The 18,728-nt window shown below is 41.0% G+C and overlaps 1 protein-coding gene across 1 annotated transcript in view; it reads right to left on the reverse strand.

Moving 5' to 3' along the window:
• AATF (apoptosis antagonizing transcription factor) overlaps window positions 1–18,242 on the reverse strand; it is a 101,055-nt gene extending 82,813 nt beyond the window's left edge. Inside the window, exons 1-4 of the mRNA XM_046676483.1 lie at window positions 18,005–18,242; window positions 16,843–17,034; window positions 14,161–14,589; window positions 13,579–13,716 (exon numbers count right to left, since the gene is read on the reverse strand). Of these exons, the coding sequence (XP_046532439.1) occupies window positions 13,579–13,716; window positions 14,161–14,589; window positions 16,843–17,034; window positions 18,005–18,095 (850 nt within the window). The 5' untranslated portion in view covers window positions 18,096–18,242. The remainder of the gene's footprint in view (window positions 1–13,578; window positions 13,717–14,160; window positions 14,590–16,842; window positions 17,035–18,004) is intronic.
• Between the last annotated feature and the right edge of the window lie 486 nt (window positions 18,243–18,728).

The raw sequence follows: 18,728 nt of genomic DNA on the forward strand, positions 1-18,728 counted from the left end.
GTTCTAGCACCATTTGTTGAAGACTATCCTTTCTCCACTAAACCGACTTTGAACCTTCATGAAAAGGCAACTTCCCATATTAATGTGAATCTATTTCTGAACTCACTGCTCTATTCCACTGATTAAAGTAACTTTTAAAACAAATAAACCCATAGGGAAGGACAAAGAATGAGAAATATGACAGCAAGCTAAAAAAACCAATGGGGGGCCTGCGCTGGTGGCCTAGTGGTTAAGTTCAGCGCACTCCACTATAGCAGCCCAGGTTTGGTTCCCAGGTGCAGACCTACCACTCGTCTGTCAGGGGCCATGCTGTGGCAACCACTCACATACAAAAAGAGGAAGGTTCACACAGATGTTAGCCCAGGGTGAATCTCCCTCAGCAAAAACAAACAAACAAACAAAAACCAACAGACTACACAATTATCAGAATACCTAAAATTAAAAAGACTAGGGCCAACCCTGTGGCCAATTGGTTAAGTTTGTGCGCTCTGCTTTGGCGGCCCAGGGTTTTGCAGGTTCTGATCCTGGGCACGGACATGGTACCACTCATCAAGCCATGCTGAGGAGGCATCCCACATGCCACAGCTAGAAGGACCTACAGCTAAAAACATACAACTATGTACCATGGGACTTTGGGAGAAAAAGGAAAAGAAATAAAAAATAAAAAGACTGACCACACTAAGTGTTTACGAGGATGTGAAGTAGCTAGAACTCTCATGCACTGCTGGTGGGACTGTACAATGCTATAAATACCTTGGAAAACAGCTTGGCAGTTTCTTTAAAAGTTAAACGTATACTTACCATGTGACCCAGCCATTCCATTCTTAGTTATCCAGAAGTGAAAGTATACGTCCATACAAAAGCATGGACACAAATGTTTGTGGCAGCTTTATCTGTAACAGCCAAAAACTGGAAACAAAACAAACTGTGCTATCCATATATTATATTCCATATAATGGAATACTACTCAGCAATAACAGACAATGAACTAGTGACATATGCAAAAACATGGATGAATCTCAGGGGCCAGCCCTGTGGCATAGTGGTTAAGGTTGCATGCTTCACTTCAGTGGCCTGGGGTTCACCAGTTTGGATCCAGGTGTGGACCTACACACCTCTTACCAAGCCATGTTGTGGTGGTGTCCCACATATAAAGTAGAAGGAGATGGACACAGACATTAGCTCAGGGACAATCTTCCTCAAAAAACAAAACAAAACAAAAAAACCATGGATGAATCTCAAAAAAATCACACTGAGTGACAGACCAAAAAAAGATACCAACTGTATGATGTCATTTCTATAAAATTCTAGAAAATGCAAACTAATCTACAGTGACAGAAAGCAGTTTGGTGATTGCTTAGGGAAGGGAGGGGCTGGAAGGAGAGATTACAAAGAAGCTGAGGAAACTTCTGGGGATGAGGAATATGTTCATTTTCTTGAATGTGGTGATGGTTTCATGGATATAGATGTCAAATTGTACAAATGGTGTTGAGAGGTTAAGTATAATGAGGATTAAGAATTGACCACTTACAGGCCAGCCCTGTGGCCGAGTGGTTAAGTTTAGGCACTCTGCTTCAGCAGCCCAGGGTTTCACCGGTTCAGAGCCTGGGCATGGACATGGTACTACTCATCAGGCCATGCTGAGGTGGCGTCCCACACAGCACAACCAGAAGGACCTACAACTAGAATATATAACTTTGTACTGGGGGGCTTTGGGGAGAAGAAGGAAAAAAAAGAAGATTGGCAACAGCTGTTAGCTCAGGTGACAATCTTTAAAAAAAAAAAAAAGAACTGACCATTTAATTTAGCTACATGGTGGTCACTGTGACCTTGATTAGCAGTTTTGGTGGAGTGGGAGGGATACAGGCTTGACTGGAATGGGTTTGTGAGAGAATGGGAAAAAAGGATTTAAGATAGTAAGTATACACAACTCTTTCTAGGGATGTTGCATTAAAGGGGAACAGAGAAATGGGACCTACATACAATTTATTGTATGCCCATTATACCTCAATAAACCAGGTTTTTTAAAAAGCAGATGGATAAATTAATAACTGACTTAGCAAACCTGAGCAGGTTGACTCTGGTGTTAGCATGAAGAATGAGAAGCAATCCACTTACGGTCCACGAGCAGAACCCAGAAGATTGAGGAATTGGCAGTGTGGGGCACCTCTAGAAGAGGAGAGGAAGGTAGGCCTAAAACAGTCAACATTACCAGATCCTGTTGCTTAGGCAGAAGTTGAAAGGTTTATCCTTATGGAGAGTTAAATACAGAGTCTCTGGATAGGGAGACACCACACACAGCTGAGGGCAAAGCTGTAAGATTAAAAACAGAGGGAATAAGTTGAAGTTCACCAATTGAATGCTGAGATCTCCAGCCTACCCACCTCCAAGAATGCTGGCAGCCAGGCAGGAGACTGGAAGTCCTCTAGCAACTGTGACCTCCTAAAGAGCAAAGATCTAAAGACACTGACACTGGGGGCTCCTGAAATATGGCCCACATAGGTCATTTTACAATGGAAACCACACACAAAGAGCCCTGTCTAAACATACAAAGCTCCTAATCAACTTTTTGCTGTCCTACTCATAAAAGTCAACAGAGAGCAAAGGATCACCAAATACCTAACGAAAACATCTAACATGTTATACAGGGGTTAAAACAAAAGAAAAGAAAGCAGCTTGGAGGAAATAGTATATGCAAGAACACTTAAGAAAACAGATAACATGTATATATTTCCTCAGAGAAATAAAATTAAAATAATATAAGAAATAAAAATACTCCATAGAAGGGTTTGAAAATAAAGCTGAAGAAATGTCTTAGCAAGTAGAACCAAAAAAGGAAAGAGAGAAAGAGAACTGGAAAACTGAAGAGAAAAAGAAGAGAACCAGAAAAACAGTCTAACATCAAATGAGAGCCTTCCAGAAGGAGAGAAAACAGAGGAGAGGAAATCACTAACAAAATAATTTCAAGAATATTTCCAGCCTGAAAGATACGTTCCAGATTGAAAAGGCCCTGCAAGTTCTCTGCACAGTAGATGAAAACAGATCCACACCAAGGAGCATCACAGAATTTCAGAATCCTGTGGACAGAGAGAAGTCCCCACCTTCCAAAAAAGGAGGAAGAAACAGTAAGACCGGAAATCAGAATGGCTTCTGACTTACCAAGAGCAACTTGGGAAGGTGGAAGGCCATGGAATATTCTATAGAATTCTATACATAGCCAATCAATTGTGATGATAGCATAAAGATATTTTCAGACAATCAAGGTCTAAAAAAGTTTACCTCTTATGCACCATTTCTCAGCAAGCTACTAAAGGATATGTTTCACCAAAATAAAGGAATAAGCCAAGAAAGATTCTGGAAACGGAGATTCATAGAAACAAAAAACTACGGTAATCCCCAGGACAATGGTGAAGGGAGATCTGCGCACCAGAGAAGGCGAACAGCCCAGATTACAGCAGTTCAAAAGGCTCTGGGAGAGATTCTTCAGGAAGATAAGCTGGCAGAATATCTGATGCAAGTGAATATATGGAGGGGAGATTTAGGCAACCAGAGAAAAGTCTGGACTTGAATTACTACATAGAAAACAAAATAAACAAAAATGTAACAATTATTAACTCTAGAAACAAAATGATGTGTGGGAAAGGAAAAATAATCAAAGCATATATATTACACAGCTCAGCTATGAACAGTGTTTACAGAGACATAATAATGTAAACACTGACTATTGATCTAACCAAATTACAATATAACCATGAAGAGACAGAAAGTGTGTCTGAGTGTAGGAGGAATGAGAGCTAAATCCTCATTTTCATAATGAGGAGTCAACAGATAATGCCTAAAACTGAAAAGTCAAGTAGAAACAAAACACATTAATTAGAGATATGGAGATAAATCCAAGGATTCCAAAAAAATAGAACAATTTAAAATATAATTGGGGCTTCGGAAGAGTGCATTATGGCAAGGGGGTGTGTGCACAGGCAGCAGCTACTGGTTTTCATAACAAACATGGTAGAATTATTTGAATCTTTAAAATATAGACACATATAACTTGAATAAAAATAAAAAAGAGAAGAAAAAAGTCCAAGATAAATAGAAAAGCTCATGGAGACAAGAACAATTCCAGGAACTAAAGTGAATATAGAACTAAATGAATATAAAAACAAAAAAACTTTAAATGTACATAATACTCTCTAAGTATATTAACCATATAGAAAAGGAACATTCAGAAAACAAAAACCTCTTAGAGATTAAAAATATGATTGCAAAAAAAAAAAGAACTGGAAATCAAACTCAAAATCTTTCAGAATACAGACATGGAAGATTACAAAAAGATGGAAAATCTTAGAGAACAAACACATAAGAGACACAACACTAATCCAAGTTTGATATCTAAAAGAGAGCAGAGAAAATGGAGGGAAGGAAATTATCAAAGAAATATTAGAAGAAAATTTTCCCCAAACTGAAAGATCCCAGTCTTCAGACTAAAAGCACCCAGTAGGTACTCAGTACATTGAATGAAAAATGATCCATACCTAGATCTCTTCAGGCAATTTCAGAAAACCAAAAATAGAGGATCTCAAACATTTCCAGAGAGCAAAAACACGTCACCTACAAAGGAACGAGACTCAAACCAACAGCTGTCTTCTCGTTGACAACACTCAGATGACAGCAGACAATAGGGCCTGTGATAGGCTGGATAACGGTCCCCCAAAGATGTCCACATCCTAGTCCCCAGAACCTGGGAATACGTCAGCTTACATGGCAAAAGGGCTTCGCAGGTGTGATTAAGTTAAGGATCCGAGATGGGAAGAGGATCCTGAATTACCCAGGTGGGCCCAATGTAATCACAAGGTCCTTACACGAGAGAGGCAGTAGGAAGAGAGTCAAAAAAGGGGAGGCTGGAGTGATGAGACTGCTGCTTTTGAAGATGGAAGAGAGCCGTGAGCCAGGGAACGTAGGAAGCCTCTAGAAGCTGGAAAAGGCAAGGAAACAGAAGCCCTAGGGCCTCCGGAAGGAGCACAGCCCTACTGACACCTTGGTTTTAGGACTTCTAACCTCCAGAGCTGTAAGATAATAAATTTGTGCTGTTGGTGTACCAAGCTTGTGGTAACTGTGCAGTAGCAACCAGACGCTAATATAGAGGAGTATTTTTCAAATTCTGAGCGAAAGTAATTTTCAACCTAGAAATTTATACCCAATCAATTAAGAATATATCACTGAAGAATGAGGGGCAAGGTATTTTTAAATATACAGGAACTCAGATAATTTATTCCCCATACATGTTTGGCAACAAATTGACAAAGTAAACTAAGACAAAAGACAAGAGAAGCGCAGAGCAGTAGCTCTATCCTAGAAGAGCAATGAAAGGAAGTCCCAGGAGCACAGCCATGCACTAGGCCCAGAGAACAACCAGTTCACATTGGAAAAATACAACAGAAGAGATGGCATGGTTTAAGGTTTTTTGGGGAAAAAACTGAAATAACAAAACCAATCTGCAACAGAAAAAATAAAAAGGAAACTAGAGACTTTAGGAAAAATCAATACAATACAATAAACTAATAGTCCAAATGTGAAGCAAACTAAAATACAGCATGACTTTAAACAACTGATGGAGGATAATAACAGAGCTACTTGAACGAATCTGGGAACATTCTCCTTTGAGCGGCCTAGGAGCCATGAATCTGAACACACAGGAAAGAAAATGTCATTTTCCAGTTCTTCCCTGCCTTGGTATTATACCTTATTTACATGGTAACAACACTATGAATGCAGTTTATTGGTTTTCAACTTCTAGGTCAACATATGGATAAAGCACTGAAATCCTGGTTGTAGATGCAGGGCAGAATGTCAAACTGTAGTGGAAAGAAGATGGAATGACTATTTGATATCTTCTCAAAATTTCTACTATCTCCTCATTTGCAATATGACCTTGGTTTCCAGTTCAAAGAAAATCGAACAATCAAAAGACTCCTACCCATCTATGTCTATTTATATACTCTTCCCACCTGTCACTATGGTTCAATTGTCCACATGGCCATCGAAGGCCACCCTTCTTGTGCACTAGTCCCATGTCCACTTACCCACTCAAGGACATTGCTACAGCAGACTTCCCCCCTCTCCCTCATCATCAATTTTCCCCTCTCTGCTGGATCATTCTTATCAATATACAAACATGCTGTTATTTCTCCCATCGCAAAAACAAACACACAAAACACCTCTCTGGACTCCACATCCATCTCTATCTAAAGTCCCACTTCTCTCCTCTCCTTTAAAGGAACATCCCTAGAAAGAGTTGTGTATACTCACTATGTCAAATCCCTTTTTCTCATTCTCTCACGAACCCATTCCAGTCAAGCCTGTATCCCTCCCACTCCACCAAAACTGCTCATCAAGGTCACAGTGACCACCACGTGCCTAAATTAGATAGTCAATTCGCAATCCTCATTGTACTTAACCTGTCACAGTAGCATTCTCATCTTTCATGCCAGAAAATAAATAAATCAAGAAATAGAGGTATAAACAAGTTATCTAAAATTATAGAAGTAAAACAAATATTCAGAATGAGACTAAATAGGCAAAAGACTGTTGTCTTCCTGAACGCTTCTGTACTATTTATCATATTCATGTACAATTTCAATAAAACTATTTAAGAACAGGTTTTAAAACATAAATAACAACAACAAAGTAGAGAAGCATCTTACACAGTGGTTAGGTTCTAAAGTCTCAGCATAAAGCAAAAATCAAGTCCTGACAAAACTACTTTAAAATCTCCCATACTTTAAAACCGTCCATAAAGTACAGCACCGCGCTCTCTGCAAGTTCAGCAGAAGCGGTGTCTCCCCTCAAACACCAGAGCATGCAGCTACTTTACTGACCAAACACAGCCGGTTACCCTGAGGGACACTCTGTATGGACTGCATGGGGTAACTTGAAACATGAGAGTCAAGTCTGTCCGACGAGATGCGCACTGCAGAGGTGCCCAGAGACACACAGTAACTCGCGCAATGGCAGATTTTGCCTGCCATCTCCGCTTACTCCAGGGCACTCTCTCACTGAGTAAAATGGCAGGAAGAATTACTGGCACTATTTAAACTGTTTCTCTCTCCCTCTTTCTCTTTTGGCCAGGCACATATAGTTAAAGGTGAGCTAATTAGATGTCCATATACAGTCAAGAGGCTCCAACACAGAACGTTGTGTACAACTTCACCGTGAATACAGTGGATAGAGTGACCCCACCATGGAATTACTACTGCTACTAGCTACTCCAAGTCAGAATTGCTTCCTTATCTAACTCATCTCTTCTCAAGATTGCTTCTGGGGCCAAAGACAACCCGAATTCCTAAGAAACCCAAAACAATGAAACAAAGTTTCCAACTAAACTGGTTTCAGTAGTTTTCAAGCCTCCACAGCTGGGGACCCATCCAGGGCTCCATCTTTTCAGGATAGGTGGAATCATTGCATAAGAATCCCACACTCTCCTCCTCGTTCCACCATTTGGTGACGTCGGGAAAGCACTTGCTCAGTGATCCAACTTTACCCTCTAGGTAATAGAAATGCCTAACGAACCAGGTTGGACAAATTAGGTAGTAGCTCAATAGGGACCAGAAGTCTCCCTACACAGAACTCATTCTCTAATAAATACACAAAACATAACATACATTTCAGTGCTAAGTCAACAGGCATTATGTAAATCTCAAACAGAAAGTTATCAAGAAATGATTGCCTTCATTTCCCAACTACAGTTTAGGAAAAATAAGAGATCAATAGTACTCTGTGGTGGCAAGAATGCAGGAAAACAACTGTTACAGATGAGAATTTGAATTGTTACCATTCTTCTAAGGGCCAATTTGGCAATATATTCCAAAAGCCTTAAAAAAAAAAAGTACAACCCCTTTGTCCTAGTAATTGTATTTCCAGGAAATGTAGATCTGTGCTGTCCAATACAGTATCCACTAGCCACATGTGGCTGTTGAGCACTTGAAGGTTAGTCCAAATTGAGATGAGCTGTAAATACACAATACATTCGGGATTTCAAAAACTTAACATGAAAAAATATACAAAAAATATCTCTAATATTTGTATATTGACTACATGCTAAAATTATAATATTTTTGATATATTGGGTTAAATAAAATATATTACAAGAATTAAAATTAATTTTACCTGTTTCTTTTTACTTTTTTTAATGTAGATACTAGAAAATTTAAAATTACATATGTAGCTTGCATTAGATTTCTATTGGACAGTGCTACTTTTAGACAAATTGCACAAATATGTATGTACAAGGATTTTATCAAAGCATGCTTTATAAAAGTGAAAAACTAGAATAAACCTAAGAAGCCATCAATACAGACTGGTTAAATAAATTGCAGTAAATCTATAAAACGGAATATTCTTTAGCCACTGAAAATGCTGATGTACATCTAAATATACTGACATGAAATGACATATTAAGTAGAAAAAATAAGCTTACAAAATAGTATATATTTATAAGATTCCATTTGTTTTAAAAAGGGTCTGTGTGTGTGTGTGTGTGTGTGTGTGTGTAAGCAAAGGAAAAGGTTTGAAAGGATATTCATCAAAATGACAACTGTGGTTTACCTCTGAGCAGTAGGATTACAGGTAATCCTTATTTTCCTCTTTATGCTTTTATGTATTTTCTGAATTTTTCAAGTAAGCATGACATAATTTTATAATTAGAACAGCAAAGCTATTTTAAAAATGATAGCCATCGGCTGAAACAAAAAGATCAATTTTATTCATATCATCTTGGCTAGATGGAGGCCACGGTAATATTACCGTCTACTCACGGTAATAAGGGTCCTCAATCCTACACAATGCTGCACTCGGAGAAGCTTACAAGTGCCTTTGTCCCAACCAATACTTAAACCTATTCCAAGTAATTAAGAATATTTCAAGGGTCTACAGATCATTTGTGAGAACTCTGCCATGAACCCATAAAGTGTTAATTGAGAGAACACTCAAATAGATGTTCATTGACTTCGTCACCTAAGGCAACTAAGTAATTAAAAAAGGGGGGAATTTCGCTGATAATAATGGTTGCCTATGGGATAGGGAACTGGGTGGCAAGGGGTACACAGGTGGGAAGGAGGATTTTCTCCATAGAGTTGTTAGTATCTTTTGAATTTTGAGCCATGTGAATGTGCTGTCTGCTTAAAAATACATAACATTTAAAAAACAAAACAGAAACATCATCTATCAAGACTCCATGAGTGCCCATGACTTACTCAAAATTCAAAAAGTTATTCTTTAACGTGTCTATCAGTGCTGAGGTCAAGTTAGCAGTAAAAATTTTAATCTATTCAAGTCAAAATAGTTGAGCTGCTGTGGCAACCACAGAGAGAGGAGAGGATGAACATGAACTGGCAGTGGGAAGATGAGGAGGAGCAAACAAAGTATAATTTATTAATAGTGGAATTTGTTTTTACACTCTTAGGCAAGTAAAAAATTTCAACACTTCCTCTATATTTGTATTACATTATTCTGTATTCTTAGGTTTTTTTGCTTATGGGAAATATCAAAATGTCAACCATTGTTTCTATTAAAGGTCTTTAATGATATTGCATTTTAGACCTGTAATGAAACATGGTGCTCACTGCAGTTTGTAATGCATCTCATTAAATACATTAATAACATGCATTTCACTAAAAGGTCAACTTATTATGGCTGAAGTTTGGCTTTCCTTTAATCACTTCACTTAAAGCTATAGCGCAAACTCTGAAAAAGACAGTAGACAGTGCCTGTTACAGAAATGCCCTCTCACCTCTCCCATCCATTCAAATCAGTTATGCTTATTAAGAAATCATTGTTAATGTACTTATGTGGGATAACGGTATTGTGATTTCTTTTAAAATCCTTTTCTTTTAAAGCTACATGCTATTTACTGATAAAATTATAGGATGTCTGGTATTTGCTTCAAAATAATCCAGAAGTAGGGGGAGAGTTAGTATAAGTATAGGTGAAATAAGATTAGCTGTGAGTTGGCAACTGCTAGCTAGGAACGGCATATGGGTTCATTGTACAATTCTCTCTGCTTTTATATAGGCTTGATACATTCCATAATGAAAAGTTTTAAATAACCCATGCTGAGGTTTCCTTAAGTAACTTGCCTTCTTCCTTATATATTATTGCCACCAATATAAAAGACCCACCTCCTAAAATTGTAGAACTTTTTAAAAGAAAATCAGAGAAAAAGCTAATCTCTTTAGAGAAACCGTTTCGTGCATAGAAAATCCCTTAATTTTACTAAGGTTACTTCATGACTTACCACTTACGCAGCTACTAAAATATAAAAAAAAGTCTTTGAAATCCATTCACAGTTCAAGAATTATCAATAACAACATGTAACACCAAGGTGAGTGGGGACTAAGTGTGGGAAAGAAGAAGGTATTCGTTTAGTTTCTGAAAAGTAGAATTTAGGGTGCGGAAGGCACAGAGGCATGCTGCTCAGTTTACTGTGGCTAGAATGCAGCTGAAGTCTGCTGTTTTAGAGGCTACTGACAGCACTATGAGAGTAAATGACAGTGCCAAGGAAAGAATATATCAAGGAAACAACCTGAGAACAGGACCCTAAATGCAATGAAACTGACACTGAGAGGCTAAAAGAAGAGTCTGAGATGAGAAGAATCAGAAAGGCAGGAGAACCCAAACAGTATATGCAGTGTCACCAAAGCCAAATGGAAAGATTTCAAGGAACGGGGCAATGCTTCAGGGAGGCAGTAGCCTGCTTTGGCAATAAGGAAATCTCTGGTCACCTTTCCATAGTTATAAGAGGCAGAAGCTGAATTATAAGTATTACAGTAGACTACAACACTACCACTTTCCAGAACAAATGGTTAATGTAAACTATTCAGGGAATTTGAACATTAATAAAAAGCCTAAAACCACTGAAGACAGTGGGGATCATGGTTAGTTACACTGATGATCATCATTCACATGGCTGAACATTGCCAAGTGCTTCTTTCACAGAAAAATATAACACTGGTCCCTAACATTCGTGGTGTGCTGTGTGCCCAACACTGTGCCTATGCTTTCTATCGATTATGTCCTTTAATCCTCACAACCATATTATCCCCGTTTTACAGTGAAGTTAAGTAACTTGCCCAAGGTCACATAGCTAATCCACTGCTGAGATGGAATTTAAACCCAGACAGTCTGACTCTAACTACTACTGGAAGCCCAAGCAGTAAGTTCCAATGCTTCTTCTGGAGGCAGCACAAATTCAGCCTACGTTCCACACCAGCTACATAGTACAGTATAAACTGTTCATCCAGACGAATGTAGCCAAGAAATTTTCCTTAAAATCTGTTTACCAAGACAGGGAGCTATACAACATATTATATCACATTGTCATAAGGTTAGAAACAAAAATTAGCTACCCTTCAGATGCACAGACATTCCAGTTATTAGAAAACTCGCCACCCTCCCATCTGAGAATATGTGATACCAAACAAACATTCCTTTCTCTCCCTCTTCCACCGCATCCCACCCTGTCAGACTAATAGACATCTGTCAGATTATCTGGAATTCACCAATGAGGCAAAGAGGCAACTGGTTAAGTACGAAAAAGACAGATTAAAAAGATCAGAACTGTTGAAAAATAAAAGTAAAATAACTAAAGAGACTAAATTGTATCCAAGAATAAGAAGGTGTCCACTATACTGGACACGGGCTAACCCTTAACATATCAATGTTTTAAGATGAATCCAAAAAAAAAAAATGGAAAAGCTCAAGCAAGAAGAGTAATGAGTAACAAAATAGCAAAGGCCTTACCCTGAAACATTTCAGACATTTAATATAGAGCAGCCTAGGTCTCATTCCAAAGGCATAACAGGAATTAGGGTACTAGGGCATTAAAAATAGCAGAGAAGTGCTCCAAAAATCTCAAAAAATGTTGAAAACTGCCAATTTATCATTTATTTAAGGGAGGAAGGCAGAAAAACTGGGGGAGCAGATATAAAAGACCCACTTTCCCAGTATCTGCAGGGTTCCTGAAGGATCGTCCAGGCACTTCACATAGGAAAGAGATTTCAAGCATGGCAGGACAAACAAGCTAAAGACTGGACCCTAGGAAGTAATTCCTCATTAAACCAGGTATTCTCCTACAAGAAAGGGTCATAGAATTCCCTACCCTAGAAATCTACACATTTATCTTGAATGGTTTAAGTGACTCTACCTAGGGGCAGACACCAAATCAGATGTCCAACTCTAACTCCATGACATTATAAAAATAAGTTTTAGGGGCCGGCCCGGTGGCAGAGCAGTTAAGTGTGCGCGTTCTGCTTCGGCGGCCCGGGGTTCACCGTTTGGGATCCCGGGTGTGGACATGGCACCGCTTGGCAAGCCATGCTGTGGCAGGCATCCCACGTATAAAGCAGAGTAAGGTGGGCACGGATGTTAGCTCAGGGCCAGTCTTCCTCAGCAAAAAAAGGAGGATTGGCAGCAGCTAGCTCAGGGCTAATCTTCCTCAAAAAAATAAAAAAAATAGTAAGTTTTAAAGAGCAAATGAAAACATTAAGTCTCAGCACACAAACAAGGAACAAAAATTCCAACCACTGTGTAGTCACCCAAAATCTCCCCCTGCCCTAGGTTTTGATGTCACTGGGCACACAGGCACACAGGAGGCAGTGTGGTAGAGAAAGACTCCTAGACTGCAAGGCAGAAAAGCTAAAGTTTTGTCTCTGAAATGTATGAACGAGCTCTGTAACTTTGGGCAACTCATTTTCTCTGGGCCTCAGTTCTCTCATCTGTAAAATGAGGGGATTGGGAATCAAAAAATTCCTAAATTCCTTTTCTCTTCTAAAATTCTCTTCCAAAACTTTCCCTCTCTTTGCAGTCATCATCTATTCTCACTCTACGCAACCAAAAGGAGGATATGATTACAATCATCTTAGCATGTCATGCTAGAAACCTCCCAACAAAGAACACAACTAACTTAAATGAACTGAGTCTAGTCACTCATTCTCTCCCTTTTGGTCAATACCAGTGGGTTTTCAAATAGTGTTCTCTGAGTATTAAAGAAATAACTCATAGGGGCCGGCCCTGTGGCCAAGTAGTTAAGTTCGCGCGCTCCACTTTGGCGGCCCATGGTTTCGCCAGTTCGAATCCTGGGCGCAGACATGGCACCACTCATCAAGCCATGCTGAGGTGGGATCCCACATGCCACAACTAGAAGGACCCACCACTAAAAATACACAACTATGTACAGGGGGGCTTTGAGAGAAAAAGGAAAAATAAAATCTTTAAAAAAAAAAGAAAAAGAAAAAGAAATAACCCATAAAGCCAAGGGGAGAGGGAGAGGGAAGTGAGGGCAGGTGAGAAAAAAGTGGAATAGACATGACTCAAGCACCCAATCCATTTCAATCAAAGTTGTCTTCATTTGACAAAAGAGTTATATTGCTATTTTTAAAAAAAGTTAAAAACCACTATTTTATACCACATTATCACTAAACCCAAATCTTCTCTCCTTCAACTCCGTGGTGCTGCAAATACGAACCCAGTGTATTCAAATGTACGCCAGTGGTTCTAAGTATCCCAATATGGCATAAGTATCCTTACTGTTTTTTAGGGCGCTGGCAAATTCTGGGCCACCTTTGTCCTTGAAAATAGGGAAAACATCTGGTTGAGGAAGTTGATTGGTGGTTAACAGAGCTTTTTGCAGTTTGATCCTTCCCTCCAAGAGCTGGTCCCACAGCGCTGGGAAAGAAAAAAGGAGAATTCCACTTCTCAGTTATAAAATCTTTCTGGGGCGGGGAGGGGAGGGACAGGACATCATGCCAGTCTCTAAGCAGCACAGCTTTATCACAGTTTTGTGCTAGGGAAACACTCGCTATTATAGAAAATAAATTCAGTATCTTGGAAGCAAATATTTGCTACATGAGAGAGAGAATGCTAAAGCCCAAGGAGAGGAGAAGACACTCCTCAATCTTCCGGAAGTACTAGAGCAGAACTAAGCAGCTCAGTGGAGAAATGGCTGGCTAAGCAGAGAGGAATGGGGCTTTAGGCCTCTAGGTAAGTGGGGCATGTCACAAACTAATTGGAAGGACACAGAAGAGAGCAAACAGCCAAAAACAAACAAACAAACAAAAAAGAGATCAGATGCACTCTGAAAAAGAAGCAAACAGGGAACCATGTACAAACCTATCTGGTTCTTCACAGCTCTGCCTTTCTCTACTTCCTCAGAAACTTTGACACTGGAGAAGGTCATCACCACGCCATCGTCTTCACTGTTCCTGTCTTCACCCCTGTCTTCCTCACTCTCACCCTCGACGTCTTCCTCGCCATCCCCTTCTTCCACGCCACTCTCCTCTTCGTCTTCCTCCTCTTCACTGCTACCAACGTCATCCATTCCCTCGGTAAATTTTTCAAAGTCACTGATGCTCTGGACACTGAAGCCTGGCATTGTCACAGAGCCACTTCTGCTATTCTTCTTCCTGCCCAGACTACTGTCCCCATCATCACCACACTCCTGTTCCTCAGCAGCGCTCATGGCATCCTCATCAGATTCCTCCAGACCCAGCCCCTCTGAATCTCCATCGTCAGACTCTTCCTCATCAGATATTTCCTCGTCTAAACAAGGCAGGGAAGAAGGAAAAAATGGACGTTACTTTGAGACAAATACCGGGCCATATCTTTCATTTCAACTAGAGGACTTTGGCATCTACCAAAAAATGTATATATATTATTGTACTCAATTCAATTCAACAAACATTTATTACACAGAAACAAAGATGAATAAAACATGGGTCCTATCCTAATGTAAGGTTCTAGTGGGAAAGACAGACCATAAAAAAAATACAGAGAAGAATTAAAAGTGCTGTGACAAAATTTTAATAACCCAGAGGAGGGAGAAATGTTAACTATAGGGCAAATGAATTTCAGCAAGGCTATAAGGAAGAGGCTGCCTTTGGTCTGGACCTTGAAAAATGGTAATATTTCAACTGGTGTGAGGGAATTACTAGTTTTCCCAAACCCGCATCTGAAAAAACATAGTTTATCATTAACTATCTCAAATGCACAGTCTCTATCACACAAGTGTGCCATATTTATTAAATACTTATTAAGCACCTATTATAGCATAGATAAAAGCTAGGGAATGACAAATAGAATGCAATATCTGTGGGCAAGGCTTCACAGTCTGGTGGGAGTGGTAGATATGCGTACCAATAATTATATTACAATGTCATTAGTACACCATGTATAGAGAAGGAACCACTTAACTCACCTGGAAGGGCGTAGGAGACATTATAATTTTACTTACTAAGCATAAGTAACAGCTGATCAGACAGAGAATGGGAAAGGAAAAGAAAAACAGCATATGCAAAGGTCCAGCACTGGAAAAGTGCACTGAAGTGCAGAACGGTGGGAGATGAGCCTAGAGAGTTGCTCAGGGACCAAGTCAGGAAGAAGTCTGAATTTGATCCTAAAGTAAACAGAACGTTAGTTAAGGCTCCTGGTTTTACTTATGCTTAGGGTATCACCTGATACTTACAGGTTTTTACTGATTAGTCAATCTCTTCCATGGTAGAACATAAAGGTCCCATGTACAGCAAGCATAATTATTAGATACAGGGATCAGTTACCAACCACTTTCTTCATAAAAGATTTTATGAGAATGTGATAGGTCTTCAGTATTTCTTTTAAAAACTATATATAAACTCAAGACAGAGAAGGCTGTCAAAAATAAAAATTAAAAAACTAAGTACAAAAAATGGTAAACAGAAATAATCTTTTAAGTTCTTTAAAAGTATGCCATTTCTCATATTAAGAAATATTCATACATAGTAGTAGTTAAGAGTATAGATCTTGGAGTCAGACTGCCTCATTTGAGTCCCGGCTCTTCCCACTTACTTACTAGCTATGTGACCTTGGGCAAGTTACTTAACCAATCTGCCCCCGATTTCCTTAACTGTAAAATGGGAATAGATGGTGCCAACCTCATAGGGCTATTGGGAGGATTAAATGAGATGATACATGTAATGATAATGGAGAGAAGATTTTTTGAGGACTTACTGTGTCCCAGGCTCTTAGGACTTAATTGAAAGAGCTTACTACAGTGTCTGACACATGCTGAGAGCTCAATAAATATTATAATATTTGTCTCATGATTGGCCTCTTTATCAGTCTTTAGGCAAAGGATATGAAATGAGTTTATCAGAAGCCCCCAGAACTATATTAAGGACTAAATCATGGATATCATAACCTGAATGATAGCTTCTTTTACATCATCTGTGGATCCTCAACATGGCACCTCTAACCTGTCTAAAGGGAAACAGATGGCACCCACTCAATAATCACCATATGCAGCTCCTTCTTCCACTCTGAGAAACTTACACAGCTTTAAAACTACAAGTTCACATTCTCCTAACTCTCTTGCAGGGAAGAGGGAAGGATAACGTTACTTCTACATCGGCAAAAAATTAGTTTCACAAACTAATGTTATACACTGACCCAATGCAAGACTTGGAAAACTGAAGGAAGTGTCAAAATCCAAGAGCAGCATACACGGTGCTTTTTCAACACATAGCCTTCTCCAGTACCTGATATGCCCTACCTTCTCTCTGACCCCATTTTAGGGTGAACCATTAGTCTAACATAAGGAGTACAGCAACTTAATTGCTCTGGGCTTTAGATTCTTTATGAAGCAAAAATTAAGTACCTCTAAAGCCCTTTCTAACGCCAAATCAATGGTCTCTCCTAACATAAGAGGCGAGGGCACACAGACTAGCCTTGCAGAGATCATTAACAAAAAAAAAAAAGGATTTTAGCCCTAAAAAATTAGGGAAGAAAGACAAAGAGTACCATGCAAATATGTCTACTCACCAGATGAACCTGGCAGAGTCTGCTCCCAGTGGTCTTCCTTCCAAGCTTTTCTAGAGGTGGTCTTGCCAGAATACCTTTTGTCTGTGTCCAAGAGGGAGGCTGACGCCAGTTTTCTAATGCTACCCACTGCAGGGAAATCTCCTTTCCCATCTTCCCCTTCATCAAACCTGTCAATCACTCTGGCAGCAGTGGCTGTGGGGAAGGGGGGAAAGTAATCAGAATCTCTAGGTTAGAAGAAACTTTAAGGATAACCTTGTTAAACCCTTTCAACTCATACTTGAATGTCCTCTGCAAAATCCCCACCAACTTCACGGAATAGGGAACTCATTACCTCCCAAGGGAGACCACTTACTACCTTGCTGCTGTAAGCTGACTCCGCTACTACTAGTAGGCTATATTTCTACGCCTTAGTTCGTACACTACTAGGCTAAGTCCTCTTCCATGTGTGACAGTCGCTCAAATATTCTAAGTCAGCCATCATCCTGTTCTATCCTCACTCCATCCCAATCCGCAGGGAGTTTTCTTCGCTTATCCTGGCTAAACAGCCCCAGTTCCTTCAACTGATATTCCTAAGACACGGTCCACAACTCACATTTATCGCTCCTCTTCTCCCTTCCTCACACTTCTCTGACTCAAGTCTAAAGCAGGATTACTCGCAACTAGACTTTGAACAGCAGCTTACAGAACAGGAGTCTCATTCGTCAGGCCCTGAGCAAGTGTCTTGAAGCCTAAAGAGGCTTAAACAGAACCATGGGAACCCACTTCTTTCCTCACTCTCCAAGTAAGTTCTCAGCGGCAGGCAGAGTTTAAAAGCCGAGGAGACTTGCTCTTCATTTCTAAGGCAATACCAGTAAGGGCATCCTGAAAGATAACTTCCAGCCTGCTACCAGACTCTGGCTGCCTGCAACAGCCCTGGACCAACAGTTAACCCGAGGACCAGCTCCTCGCCAGTCCTCGGGATGCTCCGCCCACCGGAGCACCAAGTCTAGAGTGCCTGTCAGAAAGAAGCCGAAGCCCTCCTCCCGAGCCCGGGGGCAACCCTCCCGGGAGGCAGTTTCCCTCTGCGCAAGGGTAAGGAGAGTAGGCCAGGCGGCGCGGCCCAGTTGCTGGCCCCTCACATCCCGCCGGGTCCGCACGTGGCCTCGCCCCAGTCAGGCCTCACCCTCCTCGGGGTCGGCCTCAGGATCCGCCTCGCGCGGTCGCGGGTTCAGCAACTGTTCCAGCTGCAGCGCCAGGGGCTGCGGCCTCGCCATCGTCAGCGGGTCTCGCTCCGCGCCGCGCACGTGAACGTGCGGCCCCAGCCCGGACACTGTCTCCTCGCCGAATCCTCTCGCCGGGAGACTGCTCCCCAGCACCGCTCGCACCGCGCGGAGCCCTGCGCCCAGCTTCGGGCCGGCAACTTCCGGGAGGCGCGCGGGAGGGGCGGGGCCTTCCGCGTCACTGGGGGCGTTGCTAGGATGAAGGCGGAAGCTCCCGGAAGGCTGAAGAGATCGTCGCAGTTCGGGAGCGTGTGCGCGTGCGCGCCTGCGCGTGCGTCGAGGGGGTGTGTTCGGTGGTGCGGGAGCGCGCAAGGGCACGTGGACGCCTCTGGTGCCGAGCAGAGATTGTGAGGCGCGCGGCCCATGTCGCCTTGCGTAAAATGTGCCTCAAGGTTTATCCGAGATTTGCTTTGTCCGAGATTTGCTTAGAAATAAAGTGTAATGTAGCCGTGATTCATGGTGGCTGATTTGGGAAGAAGAAGGGAGTGAAGGGTAAGCCTCTAGAGCCTCAGGTACGCTTTCAGGCACGCACAGACTGGGACCAAAAACAGGTTTGGCATTTCACAATTTGGAGGAGTCTGGGTCCGGGACCACGCGCTGACTGGGATTTGGGAATCCTACGTCAGG

Source organism: Equus quagga, chromosome 11 (assembly GCF_021613505.1).
Source record: "Equus quagga isolate Etosha38 chromosome 11, UCLA_HA_Equagga_1.0, whole genome shotgun sequence".
NCBI classification, from domain to species: Eukaryota; Metazoa; Chordata; class Mammalia; order Perissodactyla; family Equidae; genus Equus; species Equus quagga.